This window comes from Ambystoma mexicanum, chromosome 13, assembly GCF_040938575.1.
Source record: "Ambystoma mexicanum isolate Mex_15411 chromosome 13, UKY_AmexF1_1, whole genome shotgun sequence".
In the NCBI taxonomy this organism is placed as follows: domain Eukaryota; kingdom Metazoa; phylum Chordata; class Amphibia; order Caudata; family Ambystomatidae; genus Ambystoma; species Ambystoma mexicanum.
In genome coordinates, this window is record NC_090938.1 from 726,241,597 (window position 1) to 726,263,700 (window position 22,104).

The 22,104-nt window shown below is 49.9% G+C and overlaps 1 protein-coding gene across 1 annotated transcript in view; it reads left to right on the forward strand.

The window, feature by feature from the left end:
* The window catches only part of LOC138521816 (complement C4-B-like), a 528,615-nt gene that overhangs the window by 268,601 nt on the left and 237,910 nt on the right, over nucleotides 1-22,104 (forward strand). Inside the window, exons 14-15 of the mRNA XM_069634932.1 lie at nucleotides 3,407-3,559; nucleotides 9,272-9,401. Of these exons, the coding sequence (XP_069491033.1) occupies nucleotides 3,407-3,559; nucleotides 9,272-9,401 (283 nt within the window). The remainder of the gene's footprint in view (nucleotides 1-3,406; nucleotides 3,560-9,271; nucleotides 9,402-22,104) is intronic.

Consider the following 22,104-nt stretch of genomic DNA (forward strand, 5'->3'; position numbering starts at 1 on the left):
CCTTGGTAAATATCCTGTTCTCTCCCTAAGGAGCAGTGTCTTCCCATCCCTCACCAGGGTGTACGGCCATCGCCTAGACCCTCTATGGAACCTTGGTAGATATCCTGTTCTCTCCCTAAGGAGAGGTGTCTTCCCATCCCTCACCAGGGTCCACGGCCATCGCCTAGACCCTCTATAGAACCTTGGTAGATACCCTGTTCTCTCCCTAAGGAGAGTTGGCTTCCTATCCCTCACCAGGGTGCACAGCCATCACCTAGACCCTCTATGGAACCTTGGTAAATATCCTGTTCCCTCCCTAAGGAGCAGTGTCTTCCCATCCCTCACCAGGGTGTACGGCCATCGCCTAGACCCTCCATGGAACCTTGGTAGATATCCTGTTCTTTCCCTAAGGAGAGGTGTCTTCCCATCCCTCACCAGGGAGCGTGGCCATCGCCTAGACCCTCTATGGAACCTTGGTAAATATCCTCTTCTCTCCCTAAGGAGAGGTGTCTTCCCATCCCTCACCAGGGTGCACGGCCATCGCCTAGACCCTCTATAGAACCTTGGTAGATACCCTGTTCTCTCCCTAAGGAGAGTTGGCTTCCTATCCCTCACCAGGGTGCACAGCCATCACCTAGACCCTCTATGGAACCTTGGTAAATATCCTGTTCCCTCCCTAAGGAGCAGTGTCTTCCCATCCCTCACCAGGGTGTACGGCCATCGCCTAGACCCTCCATGGAACCTTGGTAGATATCCTGTTCTTTCCCTAAGGACAGGTGTCTTCCCATCCCTCACCAGGGAGCACGGCCATCGCCTAGACCCTCTATGGAACCTTGGTAAATATCCTCTTCTCTCCCTAAGGAGAGGTGTCTTCCCATCCCTCACCAGGGTGCACGGCTATCACATAGACCCTCTATGGAACCTTGGTAAATATCCTGTTCTCTCCCTAAGGAGCAGTGTCGTCCCATCCCTCACCAGGGTGTACGGCCATCGCCTAGACCCTCCATGGAACCTTGGTAGATATCCTGTTCTTTCCCTAAGGAGAGGTGTCTTAGCATCCCTCACCAGGGAGCACGGCCATCGCCTAGACCCTCCATGGAACCTTGGTAGATATCCTGTTCTTTCCCTAAGGAGAGGTGTCTTCCCATCCCTCACCAGGGAGCACGGCCATCGCCTAGACCCTCTATGGAACCTTGGTAAATATCCTGTTCTCTCCCTAAGGAGAGGTGTCTTCCCATCCCTCACCAGGGTGCACGGCCATCACCTAGACCCTCTATAGAACCTTGGTAAATATCCTGTTCTCTCCCTAAGGAGCAGTGACTTCCCATCCCTCACCAGGGTGTACAGCCATCGCCTAGACCCTCCATGGAACCTTGGTAGATATCCTGTTCTTTCCCTAAGGAGAGGTGTCTTCCCATCCCTCATCAGGGAGCACGGCCATCGCCTAGACCCTCTATGGAACCTTGGTAAATATCCTCTTCTCTCCCTAAGGAGAGGTGTCTTCCCATCCCTCACCAGGGTGCACAGCCATCACCTAGACCCTCTATGGAACCTTGGTAAATATCCTGTTCTCTCCTAAAGGAGCAGTGTCGTCCCATCCCTCACCAGGGTGTACGGCCATCACCTAGACACTCCATGGAACCTTGGTAGATATCCTGTTCTTTCCCTAAGGAGAGGTGTCTTAGCATCCCTCACCAGGGAGCACGGCCATCGCCTAGACCCTCCATGGAACCTTGGTAGATATCCTGTTCTTTCCCTAAGGAGAGGTGTCTTCCCATCCCTCACCAGGGAGCACGGCCATCGCCTAGACCCTCTATGGAACCTTGGTAGATATCCTGTTCTCTCCCTAAGGAGAGGTGTCTTCCCATCCCTCACCAGGGTGCACGGCCATCGCCTAAACCCTCCATGGAACCTTGGTAGATATCCTGTTCTTTCCCTAAGGAGAGGTGTCTTCCTATCCCTCACTAGGGTCCACGGCCATCGCCTAAACCCTCTATGGAACCTTGGTAGATACCCTGTTATCTCCCTAAGGAGAGGTAGCTTCCTACCCCTCACCAGGGTGCACGGCCATCACCTAGACCCTCTATGGAACCTTGGTAAATATCCTGTTCTCTCCCTAAGGAGCTGTGTCTTCCCATCCCTCACCAGGGTGTACGGCCATCGCCTAGACCCTCCATGGAACCTTGGTAGATATTCTGTTCTTTCCCTAAGGAGAGGTGTCTTCCCATCCCTCACCAGGGAGCACGGCCATCGCCTAGACCCTCTATGGAACCTTGGTAGATATCCTGTTCTCTCCCTAAGGGGAGGTGGCTTCCTATCCCTCACCAGGGTGCACGGCCATCACCTAGACCCTCTATGGAACCTTGGTAGATATCCTGTTCTCTCCCTAAGGAGAGGTGTCTTCCCATCCCTACGGCCATCGCCTAGACCCTCTATAGAACCTTGGTAGATACCCTGTTCTCTCCCTAAGGAGAGGTGGCTTCCTATCCCTCACCAGGGTTCACGGCCATCACCTAGACCCTCTATGGAACCTTGGTAAATATCCTGTTCCCTCCCTAAGGAGCGGTGTCTTCCCATCCCTCACCAGGGTGTACGGCCATCGCCTAGACCCTCCATGGAACCTTGGTAAATATCCTCTTCTCTCCCTAAGGAGAGGTGTCTTCCCATCCCTCACCAGGGTGCACGGCCATCACCTAGACCCTCTATGGAACCTTGGTAAATATCCTGTTCCCTCCCTAAGGAGCAGTGTCGTCCCATCCCTCACCAGGGTGTACGGCCATCGCCTAGACCCTCCATGGAACCTTGGTACATATCCTGTTCTTTCCCTAAGGAGAGGTGTCTTAGCATCCCTCACCAGGGAGCACGGCCATCGCCGAGACCCTCCATGGAACCTTGGTAGATATCCTGTTCTTTCCCTAAGGAGAGGTGTCTTCCCATCCCTCACCAGGGAGCACGGCCATCGCCTAGACCCTCTATGGAACCTTGGTAAATATCCTGTTCTCTCCCTAAGGAGAGGTGTCTTCCCATCCCTCACTAGGGTGCACGGCCATCACCTAGACCCTCTATAGAACCTTGGTAAATATCCTGTTCTCTCCCTAAGAAGCAGTGTCTTCCCATCCCTCACCAGGGTGTACGGCCATCGCCTAGACCCTCCATGGAACCTTGGTAGATATCCTGTTCTTTCGCTAAGGAGAGGTGGCTTCCCATCCCTCACCAGGGAGCACGGCCATCGCCTAGACCTTCTATGGAACCTTGGTAGATATCCTGTTCTCTCACTAAGGAGAGGTGTGTCTTCCCATCCCTTAACTGGGTGCAAGGCCATCGCCTAGACCCTCTCTGGAGCCGTCCTAGTAGCCTTGCCCGGTTGGTGAAGTAGCATGAAACATACCCCAGTTCTTAAAGTAAGCCCTTTCTCTCTTCCCTGCAGCTGCACGTGGAGGTCAACGCCAGGAACTATCACAGCCCAGGAGCCAACTTCCAGCTGACCATCGAGACGGATGACCAGGCCCAGGTGGCGCTCGCGGCGGTCGACTCTGCCGTCTACCTTCTTAACCAGAAGAACAAGCTGAGCCCCAAGAAGGTAGACACCCCTACACATCCCGACAGCACATCCTTTGCTTCTACCTTCTCCACCCCCTCCCCAAACCCTACTGCGGCCCTCCAACCCTCAGTAATACCTCTGGTTATGTGGCAGTGGTCCCTGTGTGCACCACCAATATCCCTACGGAGCAAGACCTTGCTCCTACCTGTGTAGAAACATTCTCGCTCCATCACAACCTCTACTGTTCCACTGCAGCCACTGTGCACACATTCACTGTTCCTACCAACAGTGCAAATCCTCTTTTCCTGTCCCTCGTGGTGGTGCCACCTCAAGCACTACATGTCTGCTTCCTTTGCTACCACAACCACTTGCACTGCCATCACTATCCCTGCTACCACCGCCACTTGCACTGCCATCACTATCCGTGATACCACAACCACTTGCACTGCCATCAGTATCCCTGCTACCACTGCACTTGCACTGCCATCACTATCCCTGCTACCACCGCCACTTGCACTGCCATCACTATCCCTGCTACCACTGCCACTTGCACTGCCATCACTATCCCTGCTACCACCGCCACTTGTACTGCCATCACTATCCCTGCTACCACCGCCACTTCTACTGCCATCACTATCCCTGCTACCACCGCCACTTGCAATGCCATCACTATCCCTGCTACCACTGCCACTTGCACTGCCATCACTAATCCTGCTACCACCGCCACGTTTACTGCCATCACTATCCCTGCTACCACCGCCACTTGCACTGCTATCACTATCCCTGCTACCACTGCCACTTGCACTGCCATCACTATCCCTGCTACCACCGCCACTTGTACTGCCATCACTATCCCTGCTACCACCGCCACTTGCACTGCCATCACTATCCCTGCTACCACCGCCACTTGCAATGCCATCACTATCCATGCTACCACTGCCACTTGCAATGCCATCACTATCCCTGCTACCACTGCCACTTGCAATACCATCACTATCCCTGCTACCACCGCCACTTGCACTGCCATCACTATCCCTGCTACCACTGCCACTTGCACTGCCATCACTAATCCTGCTACCACCGCCACTTGTACTGCCATCACTATCCCTGCTACCACCGCCTCTTGCAATGCCATCACTATCCCTGCTACCACTGCCACTTGCAATACCATCACTATCCCTGCTACCACCGCCACTTGCAATGCCATCACTATCCCTGCTACCACTGCCACTTGCACTGCCATCACTAATCCTGCTACCACCGCCACTTGTACTGCCATCACTATCCCTGCTACCACCGCCACTTGCAATGCCATCAGTATCCCTTCTACCACCGCCACTTGCAATACCATCACTATCCCTGCTACCACTGCCACTTGCAATGCCATCACTATCCCTGCTACCACCGCCACTTGTACTGCCATCACTATCCCTGCTACCACCGCCACTTGCAATGCCATCACTATCCCTGCTACCACCGCCACTTGTACTGCCATCACTATCCCTGCTACCACCGCCACTTGCAATGCCATCACTATCCCTGCTACCACTGCCACTTGCAATACCATCACTATCCCTGCTACCACCGCCACTTGCACTGCCATCACTATCCCTGCTACCACCGCCACTTGCAATTGATGATGATGATGATATGGCATTTATAACGCGCCTATACACAAGTTTTTCAAGGCGCGACGAGGCAAGGGAGGGGGAACAGAGGGAATACAGACAACGATCATACTAGGCCAGGTGTCATTCAGATCACGCAAGTGCATGGGAAGGGGGAAGGGGGAAAGTGCGGCAGGGGGGGTACAGCGCGGTATATGGAATAACAGAATAAATAACAGTTGGTACAGTACAGCCAGCAGGTGGCAAGTGCAAGGTTAAGTGCAGACATCGGGTGTCAAGTGCTGGTAGTGGGACTGTAGGGGTACAGAAACAATCCTTAAGTGCGTGGGTTGCCAGGGAGGCAGTGCAGGTAAGAAACTGGCAGGGGAGGGGACCTGGGCCCGAGATCAGAGGGTGGCCAGGTAACCAGTGCAGTTTCGGTCAGCCAGGAAGTCAGCAGGGGAGAGGAGGAGAGAAAGCAGAAGCAAAGAGAAAGGTTTTGAGGTGCTTCCGGAACCGGAGATGATTCTCCTCAAGTTTCAGGGAGGCTGTTCCAGAGGGAGGCCCCAGCCGAAGAAAGAGATCTACCACCAACTCGTTACTTGGAGAAGCGACTGACCCTGAGGGAGTTGGAGGCGGATGAGCGAACAGCTCAAGAAGGAAGATATTTAGGAAGAGAGAGTTAAAGGTACAGAGGCCCCAGGCCCCAGAAGGCCTTATGGACAATGCAGACGGTTTTGAACTTAATCCTCACAGCCACTGGGAGCCAGTGCAGAGATTTCAGTCCTGGAGAGATACGATCCCTGGGCTTGAGGCCAAGGACAAGTCTTGCAGTCCTGTTCTGGATAAGTTGCAGGGGGCGGAGAGTAGAAGCAGGCAGATTCAGAAAGAGGCTGTTGCAATAGTCCAGCCTGGAGAGAACTAGAGCTCTGGAGACAGTGAGCTTCTGGGAGAAGGAGAGGAAAGGAAGGATTCCTCTGAGGAGGTGCAGCTGGTAGTGTGACTTCTTAGAGACGTTAGAGATGTGAGGAGAGAAGGAGAATGTGGAGTCGAAGATGACCCCGAGGTTTTTTGCCTCACAGGTGGGAGCATAAGGAGGGCCAAGAGGGCCGACCAGAGAGTGAAAGGAAAGTAGGGAGCAGGTGTGCCGATGAGGAGAATCATGGTCATGCTGGCATTAAGGCAGAGATCATTGGCAGCACACCACTCATGGATGCGACAGACAGTCAGAGACAAGAGAGGGAGAAGAGGTGGCTGAGGGCAGCCTGAAAATGAGCTGAGTGTCATCTGCATAGCACTGGAAGTTGGGGCAGAGAGCGGCGATGCGGTGGGCAAGAAGTGCCAGGTATAGGTTGAACAGCCATGGAGAGAGGTTAGACCCCTGGGGAACACCACAGGTAGAGATAGAGATAGAGGAGAGGAAGGACCCCTGCTACCACAGCCACTTGTATGACCCTTACCGCCCCTACTGCCACCGCCACTTGCAATACCAACACCGCCCCTGCTACCACCGCCACGTGCAGTACCATCACTGCCCCTGCTACCACCCCCACTTGCAATTCTATCACCGCCCCTGCTACCACAGCCACTTGTATAACCATCACTGCCCCTACTGCCACCGCCACTTGCAATACCAACACCGCCCCTGCTACCACCACCGCTTGCAATATCATCACCGCCCCTACTACCACCACCACTTGCAATACCATCACTGCCCCTGCTACCACAGCCACTTGTATGACTATCACCGCCCCTACTGCCACTGCCACTTGCAATAGCATCGCCGTCCCTGCTACTACCGCCACTTGTATGACCATCACTGCCCCTACTGCCACTGCCACGTGAAATACCAACACTGCCCCTGCTTCCACTGCCACTTGCAATACCATCACCACCCCTGCTACCACCGCCACTTGCAATACCAACACCGCCCCTGCTACCACCGCCACTTGCAATACCATCACCACCCCTGCTACCAGCACCACTTGCAATACCATCACTGCCCCTGCTACCACCACCACTTGCAATACCATCACCGCCCCTGCTACCACTGCCACTTGCAATGCCATCACCGCCCCTGCTACCACCGCCACTTGCAATACCAACACCGCCCCTGCTACCACCGCCACTTGCAATACCATCACCACCCCTGCTACCAGCACCACTTGCAATACCATCACCGCCCCTGCTACCACCGCCACTTGCAATGCCATCACTGCCCTTGCTACCACAGCCACTTGCAATTCTATCACCGCTCCTGCAACCACGGCCACTTGTATGACCATCACCGCCCCTACTGCCACCGCCACCTGCAATACCATCACTGCCACTGCTACTCCCCCCACTTGCAATACCATCAGCGCCCCTGCTACCACCACCACTTGCAATACCATCACCGCCCCTGCTACCACCACCACTTGCAATACCATCACCGCCTCTGCTACCACCGCCACTTGCAATACCATCACCGCCCCTGCTACCACTTGCAATCCCATCACCGCCCCTGCTACCACCACCACTTGCAATACCATCACTACCCCTGTTACCACCGCCACTTGCAATACCATCACCACCCATGCTACCACCACCACTTTCACTTTCATTACCATCACCACCCCTACTATCACCACCACTTTAATTATCACCACATCCACTACTACCGTCACCACCTTTACTAGCACCACCAATTTCATTACCACCACCTCTATGACCATCATGGCTTTCATTACCACAATTACAAATAATACCACCACGTCCAGTACCACCAGTACTACTTCAGTCACCTCTTCCATTAACCCAACTCCAACCAGCATCCCTGTTACCACCACCACCACATGCACTACCACTGCCACCACCACCACTGTTTTCATTAACACCACCATTGACATTGATAGCCCTATAGCTACCACCACCACATACATTACTGCTGCCATCACCACCACTTTCATTACCACAACAATTGCCATCGATAACCCTATTGCCGCCACCACCACCACATGCACTACCACTGCCACCACCACCACTACTTTCATTACCACCATTATTGCCATAAATAGCCCTATTGCCACCACCACATACATTTCCGCTGCCACCACCACCACCCCTTTCATTACCACCACCATTGCCATCAATAGCCCTATAGCCACCACCACCACATACATTACTGCTGCCACCACCACCACTTTCATTACTACTATTTCCAGTGCCACCACCAGCCCTACTTCCGCTATCACTTCCAAGCCCACCACCACTTCTGTTGCCACCAACATGCCTATTACCACCACTACTACCACTGTACACTACTACCACCATCAATTCCCTTACCAGTCTCTTTTCCATCACCAACACTTATATTGACAGCATCACACCTGCCACCACCACTTGCTTTGGCACCACCTCTGCTACCAACACCACCCCTTAGATGACCACAACCCTTACTGCTGCCAATATCTCCACTCTTGCCACCACATCCTTACCACCAGCTCCATCACTTGCATTGATGCCCCACTGCTGCTCCTGCTACTTGCTTTAGTGCCCTGTCTACTACCCCCAACACTTCCATTGCCTGTCTCCTCTGCCTTCTCCTGAACTGCACCCGCCTCACCACAGGAGTCTCTTATTCTAGTGCCACTACCAGGATAAGTGGCACCACCACTTCAGGGACAGCATTTAGGGATCGCCAAGGGTCGCACCTGTGACCCCCGCGGTCTCCCTTGCTACCCCTGTGGTCTCCCTTGGTATCCCAAATCCACTTCCCAAAAGAGAGAGAGAGAGAGAGAGAGAGAGAAGGCGAGAAAGAGAGAAAGAGAGAGCGAGCGAGAGGGAAAGGGAAAACGAGAGAGAGAGAAGGAGAGCCAGAGAACGATGAAGAGAGAGGCGTGGAGGAGAGAAAGAGGGAGACAAAGAGAGAGAGAGAGAGAGAAGGCGAGAGAGAAAGAGAGAGAGTGAGCGGGAGGAAAAGAGAGAGAAAGAGACAGTGAGCGAGATACAACTAGAAAGAAAGAGAAAGAAAGAGAGAGAAGGAGAGGCAGAGAAAGAGAGAGGGTGAGAAAGAGATAAAGAGAGAAAGAAAAAGAGTCTGTATGTCCGTCTGTCTTTCTAAAGCTCTATTTTTTCCCCAAACCTCCCTGCGGGGCGCACACAGGCTTTCCAGGCCATGAATGAGTACGACCTCGGGTGCTCAGTGGGCAGCGGCAAGGATTTTAAGGGGGTCTTCGAGGACGCCGGCCTGTCCTTCATATCCAGCAGGGGCGCCTACTCGGCACTACGACCAGGTAGGCTATTCTTCTCTGCGGGCTGTCAAGCCTACCGCCTCCCATGCAACCTTAGGTGAATGAATGGATGGATGAATTACTGCTGACCTCGGGGCAGGCCTACAGCACTTAAAGCATCAGCCCCTAGGGCCTGATTCACAGGAGCGTTTTAAATGGCGCCATTCCAAAGGAAAAGACTCTGTGAGTCAGGCCCTTAATTGTTTGCTTTCTGTTTGCCTGAGCTGCAAGGTTGGCGCGCCCAAAGCCGCATCAATGCCCCGCGCATGGGCGTAATTTTAGGGGGGGGGGGCAGGCGTTTTTGTCCCCCCCCCCCCAACTTTCAAGGCACACCATTTTGTCCCCATTCATTTGGCTGGGGCAACTTTTCTTCAGATGTCATCCCCCCCCAACATTTTCAGCAAAGTTACTCCACTGGCCCACGTGGCCTGGGGGAAACAATAGACCAGCCAATGGCGGTCCACTCCTCTCCTCCCAGGCTTTATTTTATGATAAGTCACTTTTATCAAGTTATCCAAGCTTCTGGAATGCCAGGGGTTTAAGTGGCGTGTCTTTGACCAGAAAGGGTTGTCCAGAGGCTGGTCACGAGCCTCTGGGATCTGCCTCCACTTGGATGCCACTGGAACATTCCAGAACTGTTTACTGAAGGTGTTCCTTGCAAAGTAGCACAGGTGCATTTTTCTGCGTTAAATTGCTCTCCAATAAAAGGGGCTATATGGCCGTCACTTTCCAAGTGACGAAGCGGGCAGATGAGGGGGCGGGTTCTTCGGTGGGGGTGTTGAGGCGGGTGCCACCGCCTGCCGAGTGCTGCACGCAGACTGGCCTCACATCTCCCACTGACCTATCCTCCCAGGAGAGTGACCCCCCTGGCCCCAGATAATGGGTACATCACACATGCACGCTGCCAAAAGGAGAACTAAAGTTACGCCCGGTTCTTGGGGAGGGGGGGGTGGCGGTGCCATGGTGCGTTCTGGACGGACGGCCCACTCCAGTTGCCTGTGTTTGCATGCAACATTGTATGTCATAAAAACTCTCTCGGAATACAGAGAGTCCTGAAGACTGGGGAGGGGGGGCATATGTGGTGTCTACACCCACGCGAGCCTACCCTAGACACCCCAAGAATACCCGCCGCTGCAGCCAGCACCACATCACCTCCACTCACTGCTCCTGCTGCTTAACTGTAATGTAACACAGCCCTGTTGGGGCGTATGCCCCATTCCCCCATTCCCTGTATTCCTACTCAATCACTGGGCTCAATAAATAACCACATTCAAATAATACACTGCCACCCTTTAGCCTCCAAACATCTGATCAAACTATGCCCTCCTTGGCACGAAGGGCATCACAGAAAGCTTGGCATGGGACGGTACCACATAGGACAGGGCCCAGCTTTACACATAAAGGGCACTCTCTCTTAGTCTCTGGCTTCCTGGGAGATGCCTGAAAGATGCATCATAGCCAGTCCCTTAGGCTGGCGATCTGAATCCCAATCCCTGGAAGCGGGGGAGTGCCCTCAGATGCCTGAGAGGCATGGGCACAGCTGGCACACACCACTCACGTGTGTTTAGGATTCCTAAACTTTCTTTTTGAAACTTGCTAATTTCCGCAGTTATGATAAGCCTGCGGTGAAAACAAGTCATTGTAATTATAATTGGTTATATATAACGTGCTTAATACCCAGAGGTTTCTAAGCGCAGACCCAGGGATCGAACCTGTGGTGCTCCATGCCGCCTTGCTTCCAAGCGAGCACGTTGCCCCTGGCTATCCTCCGAGACTGAGTGTGAAGACTCATCACGGCTTCGGGACAAGGTGCACATTTACTGGCCAATAAATGAATGGGGCACCATTATGCTGGCGGGTGCACATTTACCAGCCAATAAATGAATGGGGCATCATTATGCTGGCAAGTGCACATTTACTGGCCAATAAATGAATGGGGCATCATTATGCTGCTGAGTGCACATTTACTGGCCAATAAATGAATGGGGCATCATTATTCTGGCGGGTGCACATTTAGCAGCCAATAAATGAATGGGGCATCATTATGCCAGCAAGTGCACATTTACTGGCCAATAAATGAATGGGGCATCATTATGCTGGCGGGTGCACATTTATTGGCCAATAAATGAATGGGGCATCATTATGCTGGCAAGTGCACATTTACTGGCCAATAAATGAATGGGGCATCATTATGCTGGCGGGTGCACATTTACCGGCCAATAAATGAATGGGGCATCATTATGCTGGCAAGTGCACATTTACTGGCCAATAAATGAATGGGGAATCATTATGCTGGCAAGTGCACATTTACTGTCCAATACATGGATGGGGCATCATTATGCTGGCGGGTGCACATTTACCGGCCAATAAATGAATAGGGCATCATTATGCTGGCAAGTGCACATTTACTGGCCAATAAATGAATGGGGCATCATTATGCTGGCAAGTGCACATTTACTGGCCAATAAATGAATGGGGCATCATTATGCTGCTGAGTGCATATTTACTGGCCAATAAATGAATGGGGCATCATTATGCTGGCGGGTGCACATTTACCAGCCAATAAATGAATAGGGCATCATTATGCTGGCAAGTGCACATTTACTGGCCAATAAATGAATGGGGCATCATTATGCTGCTGAGTGCACATTTACTGGCCAACAAATGAATGGGGCATCATTATGCTGCTGAGTGCACATTTACTGGCCAATAAATGAATGGGGCATCATTATGCTGGCGGGTGCATATTTACTGGCCAATAAATGAATGGGGCATCATTATGCTGGCGGGTGCACATTTACCAGCCAATAAATGAATGGGGCATCATTATGCTGCTGAGTGCACATTTACTGGCCAATAAATGAATGGGGCATCATTATGTTGGCGGGTGCATATTTACTGGCCAATAAATGAATGGGGCATCATTATGCTGGCGGGTGCACATTTACCAGCCAATAAATGAATGGGGCATCATTATGCCGGCAAGTGCACATTTACTGGCCAATAAATGAATGGGGCATCATTATGCTGCTGAGTGCACATTTACTGGCCAATAAATGAATGGGGCATCATTATGCTGCTGAGTGCACATTTACTGGCCAATACATGAATGGGGCATCATTATGCTGCTGAGTGCATATTTACTGGCCAATAAATGAATGGGGCATCATTATGCTGGCGGGTGCACATTTACCAGCCAATAAATGAATAGGGCATCATTATGCTGGCAAGTGCACATTTACTGGCCAATAAATGAATGGGGCATCATTATGCTGCTGAGTGCACATTTACTGGCCAATAAATGAATGGGGCATCATTATGCTGGCGGGTGCATATTTACTGGCCAATAGATGAATGGGGCATCATTATGCTGGCGGGTGCACATTTACCAGCCAATAAATGAATGGGGCATCATTATGCTGCTGAGTGCACATTTACTGGCCAATAAATGAATGGGGCATCATTATGTTGGCGGGTGCATATTTACTGGCCAATAAATGATTGGGGCATCATTATGCTGGCGGGTGCACATTTACCAGCCAATAAATGAATGGGGCATCATTATGCCGGCAAGTGCACATTTACTGGCCAATAAATGAATGGGGCATCATTATGCTGCTGAGTGCACATTTACTGGCCAATAAATGAATGGGGCAACATTATGCTGCTGAGTGCACATTTACTGGCCAATACATGAATGGGGCATCATTATGCTGCTGAGTGCATATTTACTGGCCAATAAATGAATGGGGCATCATTATGCTGGCGGGTGCACATTTACCAGCCAATAAATGAATAGGGCATCATTATGCTGGCAAGTGCACATTTACTGGCCAATAAATGAATGGGGCATCATTATGCTGCTGAGTGCACATTTACTGGCCAATAAATGAATGGGGCATCATTATGCTGCTGAGTGCACATTTACTGGCCAATAAATGAATGGGGCATCATTATGCTGGCGGGTGCACATTTACCAGCCAATAAATGAATAGGGCATCATTATGCTGGCAAGTGCACATTTACTGGCCAATAAATGAATGGGGCATCATTATGCTGCTGAGTGCACATTTACTGGCCAATAGATGAATGGGGCATCATTATGCTGGCGGGTGCACATTTACCAGCCAATAAATGAATGGGGCATCATTATGCTGCTGAGTGCACATTTACTGGCCAATAAATGAATGGGGCATCATTATGTTGGCGGGTGCATATTTACTGGCCAATAAATGATTGGGGCATCATTATGCTGGCGGGTGCACATTTACCAGCCAATAAATGAATGGGGCATCATTATGCCGGCAAGTGCACATTTACTGGCCAATAAATGAATGGGGCATCATTATGCTGCTGAGTGCACATTTACTGGCCAATAAATGAATGGGGCAACATTATGCTGCTGAGTGCACATTTACTGGCCAATACATGAATGGGGCATCATTATGCTGCTGAGTGCATATTTACTGGCCAATAAATGAATGGGGCATCATTATGCTGGCGGGTGCACATTTACCAGCCAATAAATGAATAGGGCATCATTATGCTGGCAAGTGCACATTTACTGGCCAATAAATGAATGGGGCATCATTATGCTGCTGAGTGCACATTTACTGGCCAATAAATGAATGGGGCATCATTATGCTGCTGAGTGCACATTTACTGGCCAATAAATGAATGGGGCATCATTATGCTGGCGGGTGCATATTTACTGGCCAATAAATGAATGGGGCATCATTATGCTGGCGGGTGCACATTTACCGGCCAATAAATGAATGGGGCATCATTATGCTGGCAAGTGCACATTTACTGGCCAATAAATGAATGGGGCATCATTATGCTGGCAAGTGCACATTTACTGGCCAATAAATGAATGGGGCATCATTATGCTGCTGAGTGCACATTTACTGGCCAATAAATGAATGGGGCATCATTATGCTGGCGGGTGCATATTTACTGGCCAATAAATGAATGGGGCATCATTATGCTGGCGGGTGCACATTTACCGGCCAATAAATGAATGGGGCATCATTATGCTGGCAAGTGCACATTTACTGGCCAATAAATGAATGGGGCATCATTATGCTGGCAAGTGCACATTTACTGGCCATTAAATGAATGGGGCATCATTATGCTGCTGAGTGCACATTTACTGGCCAATAAATGAATGGGGCATCATTATGCTGCTGAGTGTACATTTACCAGCCAATAAATGAATGGGGCATCATTATGCCTGCAAGTGCACATTTACTGGCCAATAAATGAATGGGGCATCATTATGCTGGCGGGTGCACATTTATTGGCCAGTAAATTAATGGGGCATCATTATGCTGGTAAGTGCACATTTACTGGCCATTAAATGAATGGGGCATCATTATGCTGCTGAGTGCACATTTACTGGCCAATAAATGAATGGGGCATCATTATGCTGCTGAGTGTACATTTACCAGCCAATAAATGAATGGGGCATCATTATGCCTGCAAGTGCACATTTACTGGCCAATAAATGAATGGGGCATCATTATGCTGGCGGGTGCACATTTATTGGCCAGTAAATTAATGGGGCATCATTTTGCTGGTAAGTGCACATTTACTGGCCAGTAAATGAATGGGGCATCATTATGCTGGCGGGTGCACATTTACCGGCCAATAAATGAATGGGGCATCATTATGATGGCGGGTGCACATTTACCGGCCAATAAATGAATGGGGCATCATTATGCTGGCAAGTGCACATTTACTGGCCAATAAATGAATGGGGCATCATTATGCTGGCAAGTGCACATTTACTGTCCAATAAATGAATGGAGCATCATTATGTTGGCGGGTGCACATTTACCGGCCAATAAATGAATGGGGCATCATTATGCTGGCAAGTGCACATTTACTGGCCAATAAATTAATGGGGCATCATTATGCTGGCAAGTACACATTTACTGGCCAGTAAATGAATGGGGCATCATTATGCTGGTGGGTGCACTTTTACCGGCCAATAAATGAATGTGGCATCATTATGCTGATGGGTGCACATTTACTGGCCAATAAATGAATGGGGCATCATTATGCTGGCAAGTACACATTTACTGGCCAATAAATGAATGGGGCATCATTATGCTGGTGGGTGCACATTTACTGGCCAATAAATGAATGGGGCATCATTATGCTGGCGGGTGCACATTTACCGGCCAATACATGAGTGGGGCATCATTATGTTGGAAAGTGCACATTTAGTTTAGTTTAGTTTAGTTTATTATTTGTATTGCGCTCCAGACCCGAGGGTATTCAGGCGCAAGGCATAAGGATATTCAAAGCTTGGTTACAACATGTAAAATACAATTATGTGCAAGTGCCGCTTGGTTACATGTTGGCACAATGAAGTTACGATATATACAGGCGGGTACATTGATGGCATGCATAGTTTTACACAGTGGTTGGTGCATGCGGTGTAGAGAGAGGTGCCGGGCAAAGTCAGCAAGGTATATGCCTAGATGTCTGCATCTTTGAGCCAACTAGTGATGCTTTGATGGAACTTGTGATAGGATTGATTGATTCTTAGAGGGGAAGGTAGTGAGTTCCATAGGAGTGCTGCCTTGACCTGGAAGCTGCTGCCTCCTATTTTGACATGTTTGTATCTGGGGATCCAGAGGTAGTTGGTGTTGGCGAGTCTGGTGATTCTTGTGGTAGGCTTCAAAGTGAATCTGTCGGACAGGTAGCAGGGTGCTGCATTGTTCAAGCATGTGTGCGTGAGGGAGGCAGTTTTTAGTTTTATTTTGTCGTGAGTGGAGAGCCAGTTGTTGGCTCTTCTGGTGTTAGAGATATGTTCTCTCTTGGGGATTCCTAGGGCTGCTCTTAGCGCATTATTTTGTAGGAGTTGGATTTTTTTGATGGTTTGTTTATTGGCTCCTATGTATAGCGCGTTGCAGTAGTCCAGCCTGGATAAGATGAGGGCTCTGGCTAGGGTGATGTAACTGTCCTGAGACAGGAAGGCCTTGCCTGCTCTGATCAACTTTCATGTGTATGCCGTGGCCGAGGCCAAGGCATTGACCTGCTTGCTGAGGGAGAGAGTGGAGTCCAGATAGAAACCCAGTGTTTTGACCTCCTTGGCGACAGTAATAATATTATTGTCTATGTTGAATGCTGAGTATTCGGGGCTGAGTTTTTTGAGGGTCGAGGGAGTGCCCAGGATGATGATCTCTGTTTTGTCATCATTCAGGCATAGACTGTGAGTGGCCATCCATGCCTGGATGATGAGATATATCCTGTTCACCAATGCTAAATCCTTGTCGTAATCACCGGTAAGCGGTAGGAGAATCTGAGTGTCATCTGCATAGTTAGTGTAGGTGACACCCAGAAGGTCCAGATTGTCGAACAGGGGCCTGGTAAAGATATTGTAGAGGTTGGGTGAGACGCAAGATCCCTGGGGCACTCCGCAAGTTATGGGGATGGGGTTGGCTGCTGCCATAGGAGAGAAGACTCTCATAGTCCTGTTGGTTAGGAATGATTGTATCCATGCAGTGGATTCTTCGGAGAAATGAGCTGCCGAATCCAGATGGCTGCATAGGACCCTGTGGTCGACCAGGTCGAAGGCAGCTGATAAATCTAGGAGCAGAAGGAGGGCTGATTTTCCTTCATCCCGGAGTTCATCTATCTGTGACTTGAGGTCTATGAGAGCTGTTTCTGTCCCATGTTGGGGCCGGAAGCCTGATTGCCTAGTTCCTAGTAGAGAGTTGGTTTCCAAGTATTTTTGTATCTGGGAGTATGCCATTTTATCTAGGATCTTTAGGAGAAACGGCACTGTAGTAATCGGGCGGTAATTAGTGGGTATTAGTGGGTCTAGGGACTGCTTTTTCAGTAGAGGAAGCACCCATGATTCTTTGAGGTTGGATGGGATGGTATTGGTGGAGAAGGATGAGTTAATACGTTTTGTGATAAAGGGGGCCGGATCTCTGGCTGCATCCTTTAGAAGTTGAGCGGGGCATAGGTCTCCTTGACAGTTGGTGGGTTTGAGAGATAGTATGGTATTTTCTGTTTCTTTTATGGTGACTTTGGAAAACTTGAATCTGGGGTGATTGGTAGAGTTACTTAGTTGTTCTAGGTTGACGCTAATGGGTTTGTTGCCGGCGAGTGTGGCTTTTTTCTTGGCTATTTTTATTTGAAGGGTAATGACTTTGTTGGCCAATAAATGAATGGGGCATCATTATGCTGGCAAGTACACATTTACTGGCCAATAAATGAATGGGGCATCATTATGCTGATGGGTGCACATTTACTGGCCAATAATTGAATGGGGCATCATTATGCTGGTGGGTGCACATTTACTGGCAAATAAATGAATGGGGCATCATTATGCTGGTGAGTGCACATTTACTGGCAGATAAATGAATGAGGCATCATTATGCTGGTGGGTGCACATTTACTGGCCAATAAATGAATGGGGCATCATTATGCTGGCGGGTGCACATTTACTGGCCAATAAATTGATGGGGCATCATTATGCTGGCGGGTGCACATTTACTGGCAGATAAATGAATGGGGCATCATTATGCTGGCGGGTGCACATTTACGGTCAGATAAATGAATGGGGCATCATTATGCTGGTGGGTGCACATTTACTGGCCAATAAATGAATGAGGCATCATTATGCTGGCGGGTGCACATTTACTGGCCAGTAAATGAATGGGGCATCATTATGCTGGTGGGTGCACATTTACTGACCAGTAAATGAATGGGGCATCATTATGCTAGTGGGTGCACATTTACTGGCCAATAAATGAACGGGGCATCATTATGCCCGTGAGTGCACATTTACCGGCAGATAAATGAACGGGGCATCATTATGCTGGCAAGTGCACATTTACTGGCCAATAAATGAATGGGGCATCATTATGCTGGTGGGTGCACATTTACTGGCCAATAAATGAATGGGGCATCGTTATGCCGACGGGTGCATATTTACTGGCAGATGAATGAATGGGGCATCGTTATGCCGGCGGGTGCACATTTACTGGCAGATAAATGAATGGGGCATCATTATGCCGGCGGGTGCACATTTACTGACCACTAAATGAATGGGGCATCATTATGCCGGCGGGTGCACATTTACTGACCACTAAATGAATGGGGCATCATTATGCTAGTGGGTGCACATTTACTGGCCGAAAAATGTACGGGGCATCATTATGCCGGTGAGTGCACATTTACCGGCAGATAAATGAACGGGGAATCATTATGCTGGCAAGTGCACATTTACTGGCCAATAAATGAATGGGGCATCATTATGCTGGTGGGTGCACATTTACTGGCCAACCGGCACATTTACTGGCAGATAAATGAATGGGGCATCATTATGCCGGCGGGTGCACATTTACTGGCCAGTAAATGAATGGGGCATCATTATGCCGGCGGGTGCACATTTACTGACCACTAAATGAATGGGGCATCATTATGCCGGCGGGTGCACATTTACTGACCACTAAATGAATGGGGCATCATTATGCCGGCGGGTGCACATTTACTGACCAGTAAATGAATGGGGCATCATTATGCCGGCGGGAGCACATTTACTGGCAGATAAATGAACGGGGCATCATTATGCTGGCGGGTGCACATTTACTGGCAGATAAATGAACGGGGCATCATTATGCTGGCGGGTGCACATTTACTGGCCAGTAAATGAACGGGGCATCATTACGCTGGCGGGTGCACATTTACTGGCCAATAAATGAACGGGGCATCATTACGCTGGTGGGTGCACATTTACTGACCAGTAAATGAATGGGGCCTCATTATGCTAGTGGGTGCACATTTACTGGCCAAGAAATGAACGGGGCATCATTATTCCGGTGAGTGCACATTTACCGGCAGATAAATGAATGGGGCATCATTATGCTGGCAAGTGCACATTTACTGGCCAATAAATGAATGGGGCATCATTATGCCGGCGGGTGCACATTTACTGGCAGATAAATGAATGGGGCATCATTATGCCGGCGGGTGCACATTTCCTGGCCAGTAAATGAATGGGGCATCATTATGCCGGCGGGTGCACATTTACTGACCACTAAATGAATGGGGCATCATTATGCCGGCGGGTGCACATTTACTGACCAGTAAATGAATGGGGCATCATTATGCCGGCGGGTGCACATTTACTGGCAGATAAATGAACGGGGCATCATTATGCTGGTGGGTGCACATTTACTGGCAGATAAATGAACGGGGCATCATTATGCTGGCGGGTGCACATTTACTGGCAGATAAATGAACGGGGCATCATTACGCTGGCGGGTGCACATTTACTGGCCAGTAAATGAACGGGGCATCATTACGCTGGCGGGTGCACATTTACTGGCCAATAAATGAACGGGGCATCATTACGCTGGTGGGTGCACATTTACTGACCAGTAAATGAATGGGGCCTCATTATGCTAGTGGGTGCACATTTACTGGCCAAGAAATGAACGGGGCATCATTATTCCGGTGAGTGCACATTTACCGGCAGATAAATGAATGGGGCATCATTATGCTGGCAAGTGCACATTTACTGGCCAATAAATGAATGGGGCATCATTATGCCGGCGGGTGCACATTTACTGGCAGATAAATGAATGGGGCATCATTATGCCGGCGGGTGCACATTTACTGGCAGATAAATGAATGGGGCATCATTATGCCGGCGGGTGCACATTTACTGGCCAGTAAATGAATGGGGCATCATTATGCCAGCGGGTGCACATTTACTGACCAGTAAATGAATGGGGCATCATTATGCCGGCGGGGTGAATGGGGCATCATTATGCCGTCGGGTGCACATTTACTGACCGGTAAATGAATGGGGCATCATTATGCCGGCGGGTGCACATTTACTGCCCGGTAAATGAATGGGGCATCATTATGCCGGCGGGTGCACATTTACTGGCCAGTAAATGAATGGGGCATCATAATGCCGGCGGGTGCACATTTACTGGCCAGTAAATGAATGCGCATCATTATGCCGGCGGGTGCACATTTACTGGCCAGTAAATGAATGGGGCATCATTTTGCCAGCTGGTGCACATTTACTGGCCAGTAAATGAATGGGGCATCATTATGCCGGCGGGTGCACATTTACTGACCAGTAAATGAATGGGGCATCATTATGCCGGCGAGTGCACATTTACCGCAGATAAATGAACGGGGCATCATTATGCTGGCAAGTGCACATTTACTGGCCAATAAATGAAAGGGGCATCATTATGCTGGCAGGTGCACATTTACTGGCCAATAAATGAATGGGGCATCATTATGCTGGAGGGTGCACATTTACTGGCCAATAAATGAATGGGGCATCATTATGCTGGTGGGTGCACATTTACTGACCAGTAAATAAATGGGGCATCATTATGCTGGTGGGTGCACATTTACTGGCCAATAAATGAACGGGGCATCATTATTCCGGTGAGTGCACATTTACCGGCAGATAAATGAATGGGGCATCATTATGCTGGCAAGTGCACATTTACTAGCCAATAAATGAATGGGGCATCATTATGCTGGTGGGTGCACATTTACTAGCCAATAAATGAATGGGGCATCATTATACTGACAAGTGCACATTTACTAGCCAATAAATGAATGGGGCATCATTATGCTGGTGGGTGCACATTTACTGGCCAATAAATGAACGGGGCATCATTATGCCGGCGAGTGCACATTTACCGGCAGGTAAATGAATGGGGCATCATTATGCCGGCGGGTGCACATTTACTGGCAGATAAATGAACGGGGCATCATTATGCTGGCGGGTGCACATTTACAGGCAGATAAATGAACGGGGCATCATTACGCTGGCGGGTGCACATTTACTGGCCAGTAAATGAATGGGGCATCATTACGCTGGCGGGTGCACATTTACTGGCCAATAAATGAACGGGGCATCATTACGCTGGTGGGTGCACATTTACTGACCAGTAAATGAATGGGGCCTCATTATGCTAGTGGGTGCACATTTACTGGCCAAGAAATGAACGGGGCATCATTATTCCGGTGAGTGCACATTTACCGGCAGATAAATGAATGGGGCATCATTATGCTGGCAAGTGCACATTTACTGGCCAATAAATGAATGGGGCATCATTATGCCGGCGGGTGCACATTTACTGGCAGATAAATGAATGGGGCATCATTATGCCGGCGGGTGCACATTTACTGGCAGATAAATGAATGGGGCATCATTATGCCGGCGGGTGCACATTTACTGGCCAGTAAATGAATGGGGCATCATTATGCCAGCGGGTGCACATTTACTGACCAGTAAATGAATGGGGCATCATTATGCCGGCGGGGTGAATGGGGCATCATTATGCCGTCGGGTGCACATTTACTGACCGGTAAATGAATGGGGCATCATTATGCCGGCGGGTGCACATTTACTGCCCGGTAAATGAATGGGGCATCATTATGCCGGCGGGTGCACATTTACTGGCCAGTAAATGAATGGGGCATCATAATGCCGGCGGGTGCACATTTACTGGCCAGTAAATGAATGCGCATCATTATGCCGGCGGGTGCACATTTACTGGCCAGTAAATGAATGGGGCATCATTTTGCCAGCTGGTGCACATTTACTGGCCAGTAAATGAATGGGGCATCATTATGCCGGCGGGTGCACATTTACTGACCAGTAAATGAATGGGGCATCATTATGCCGGCGAGTGCACATTTACCG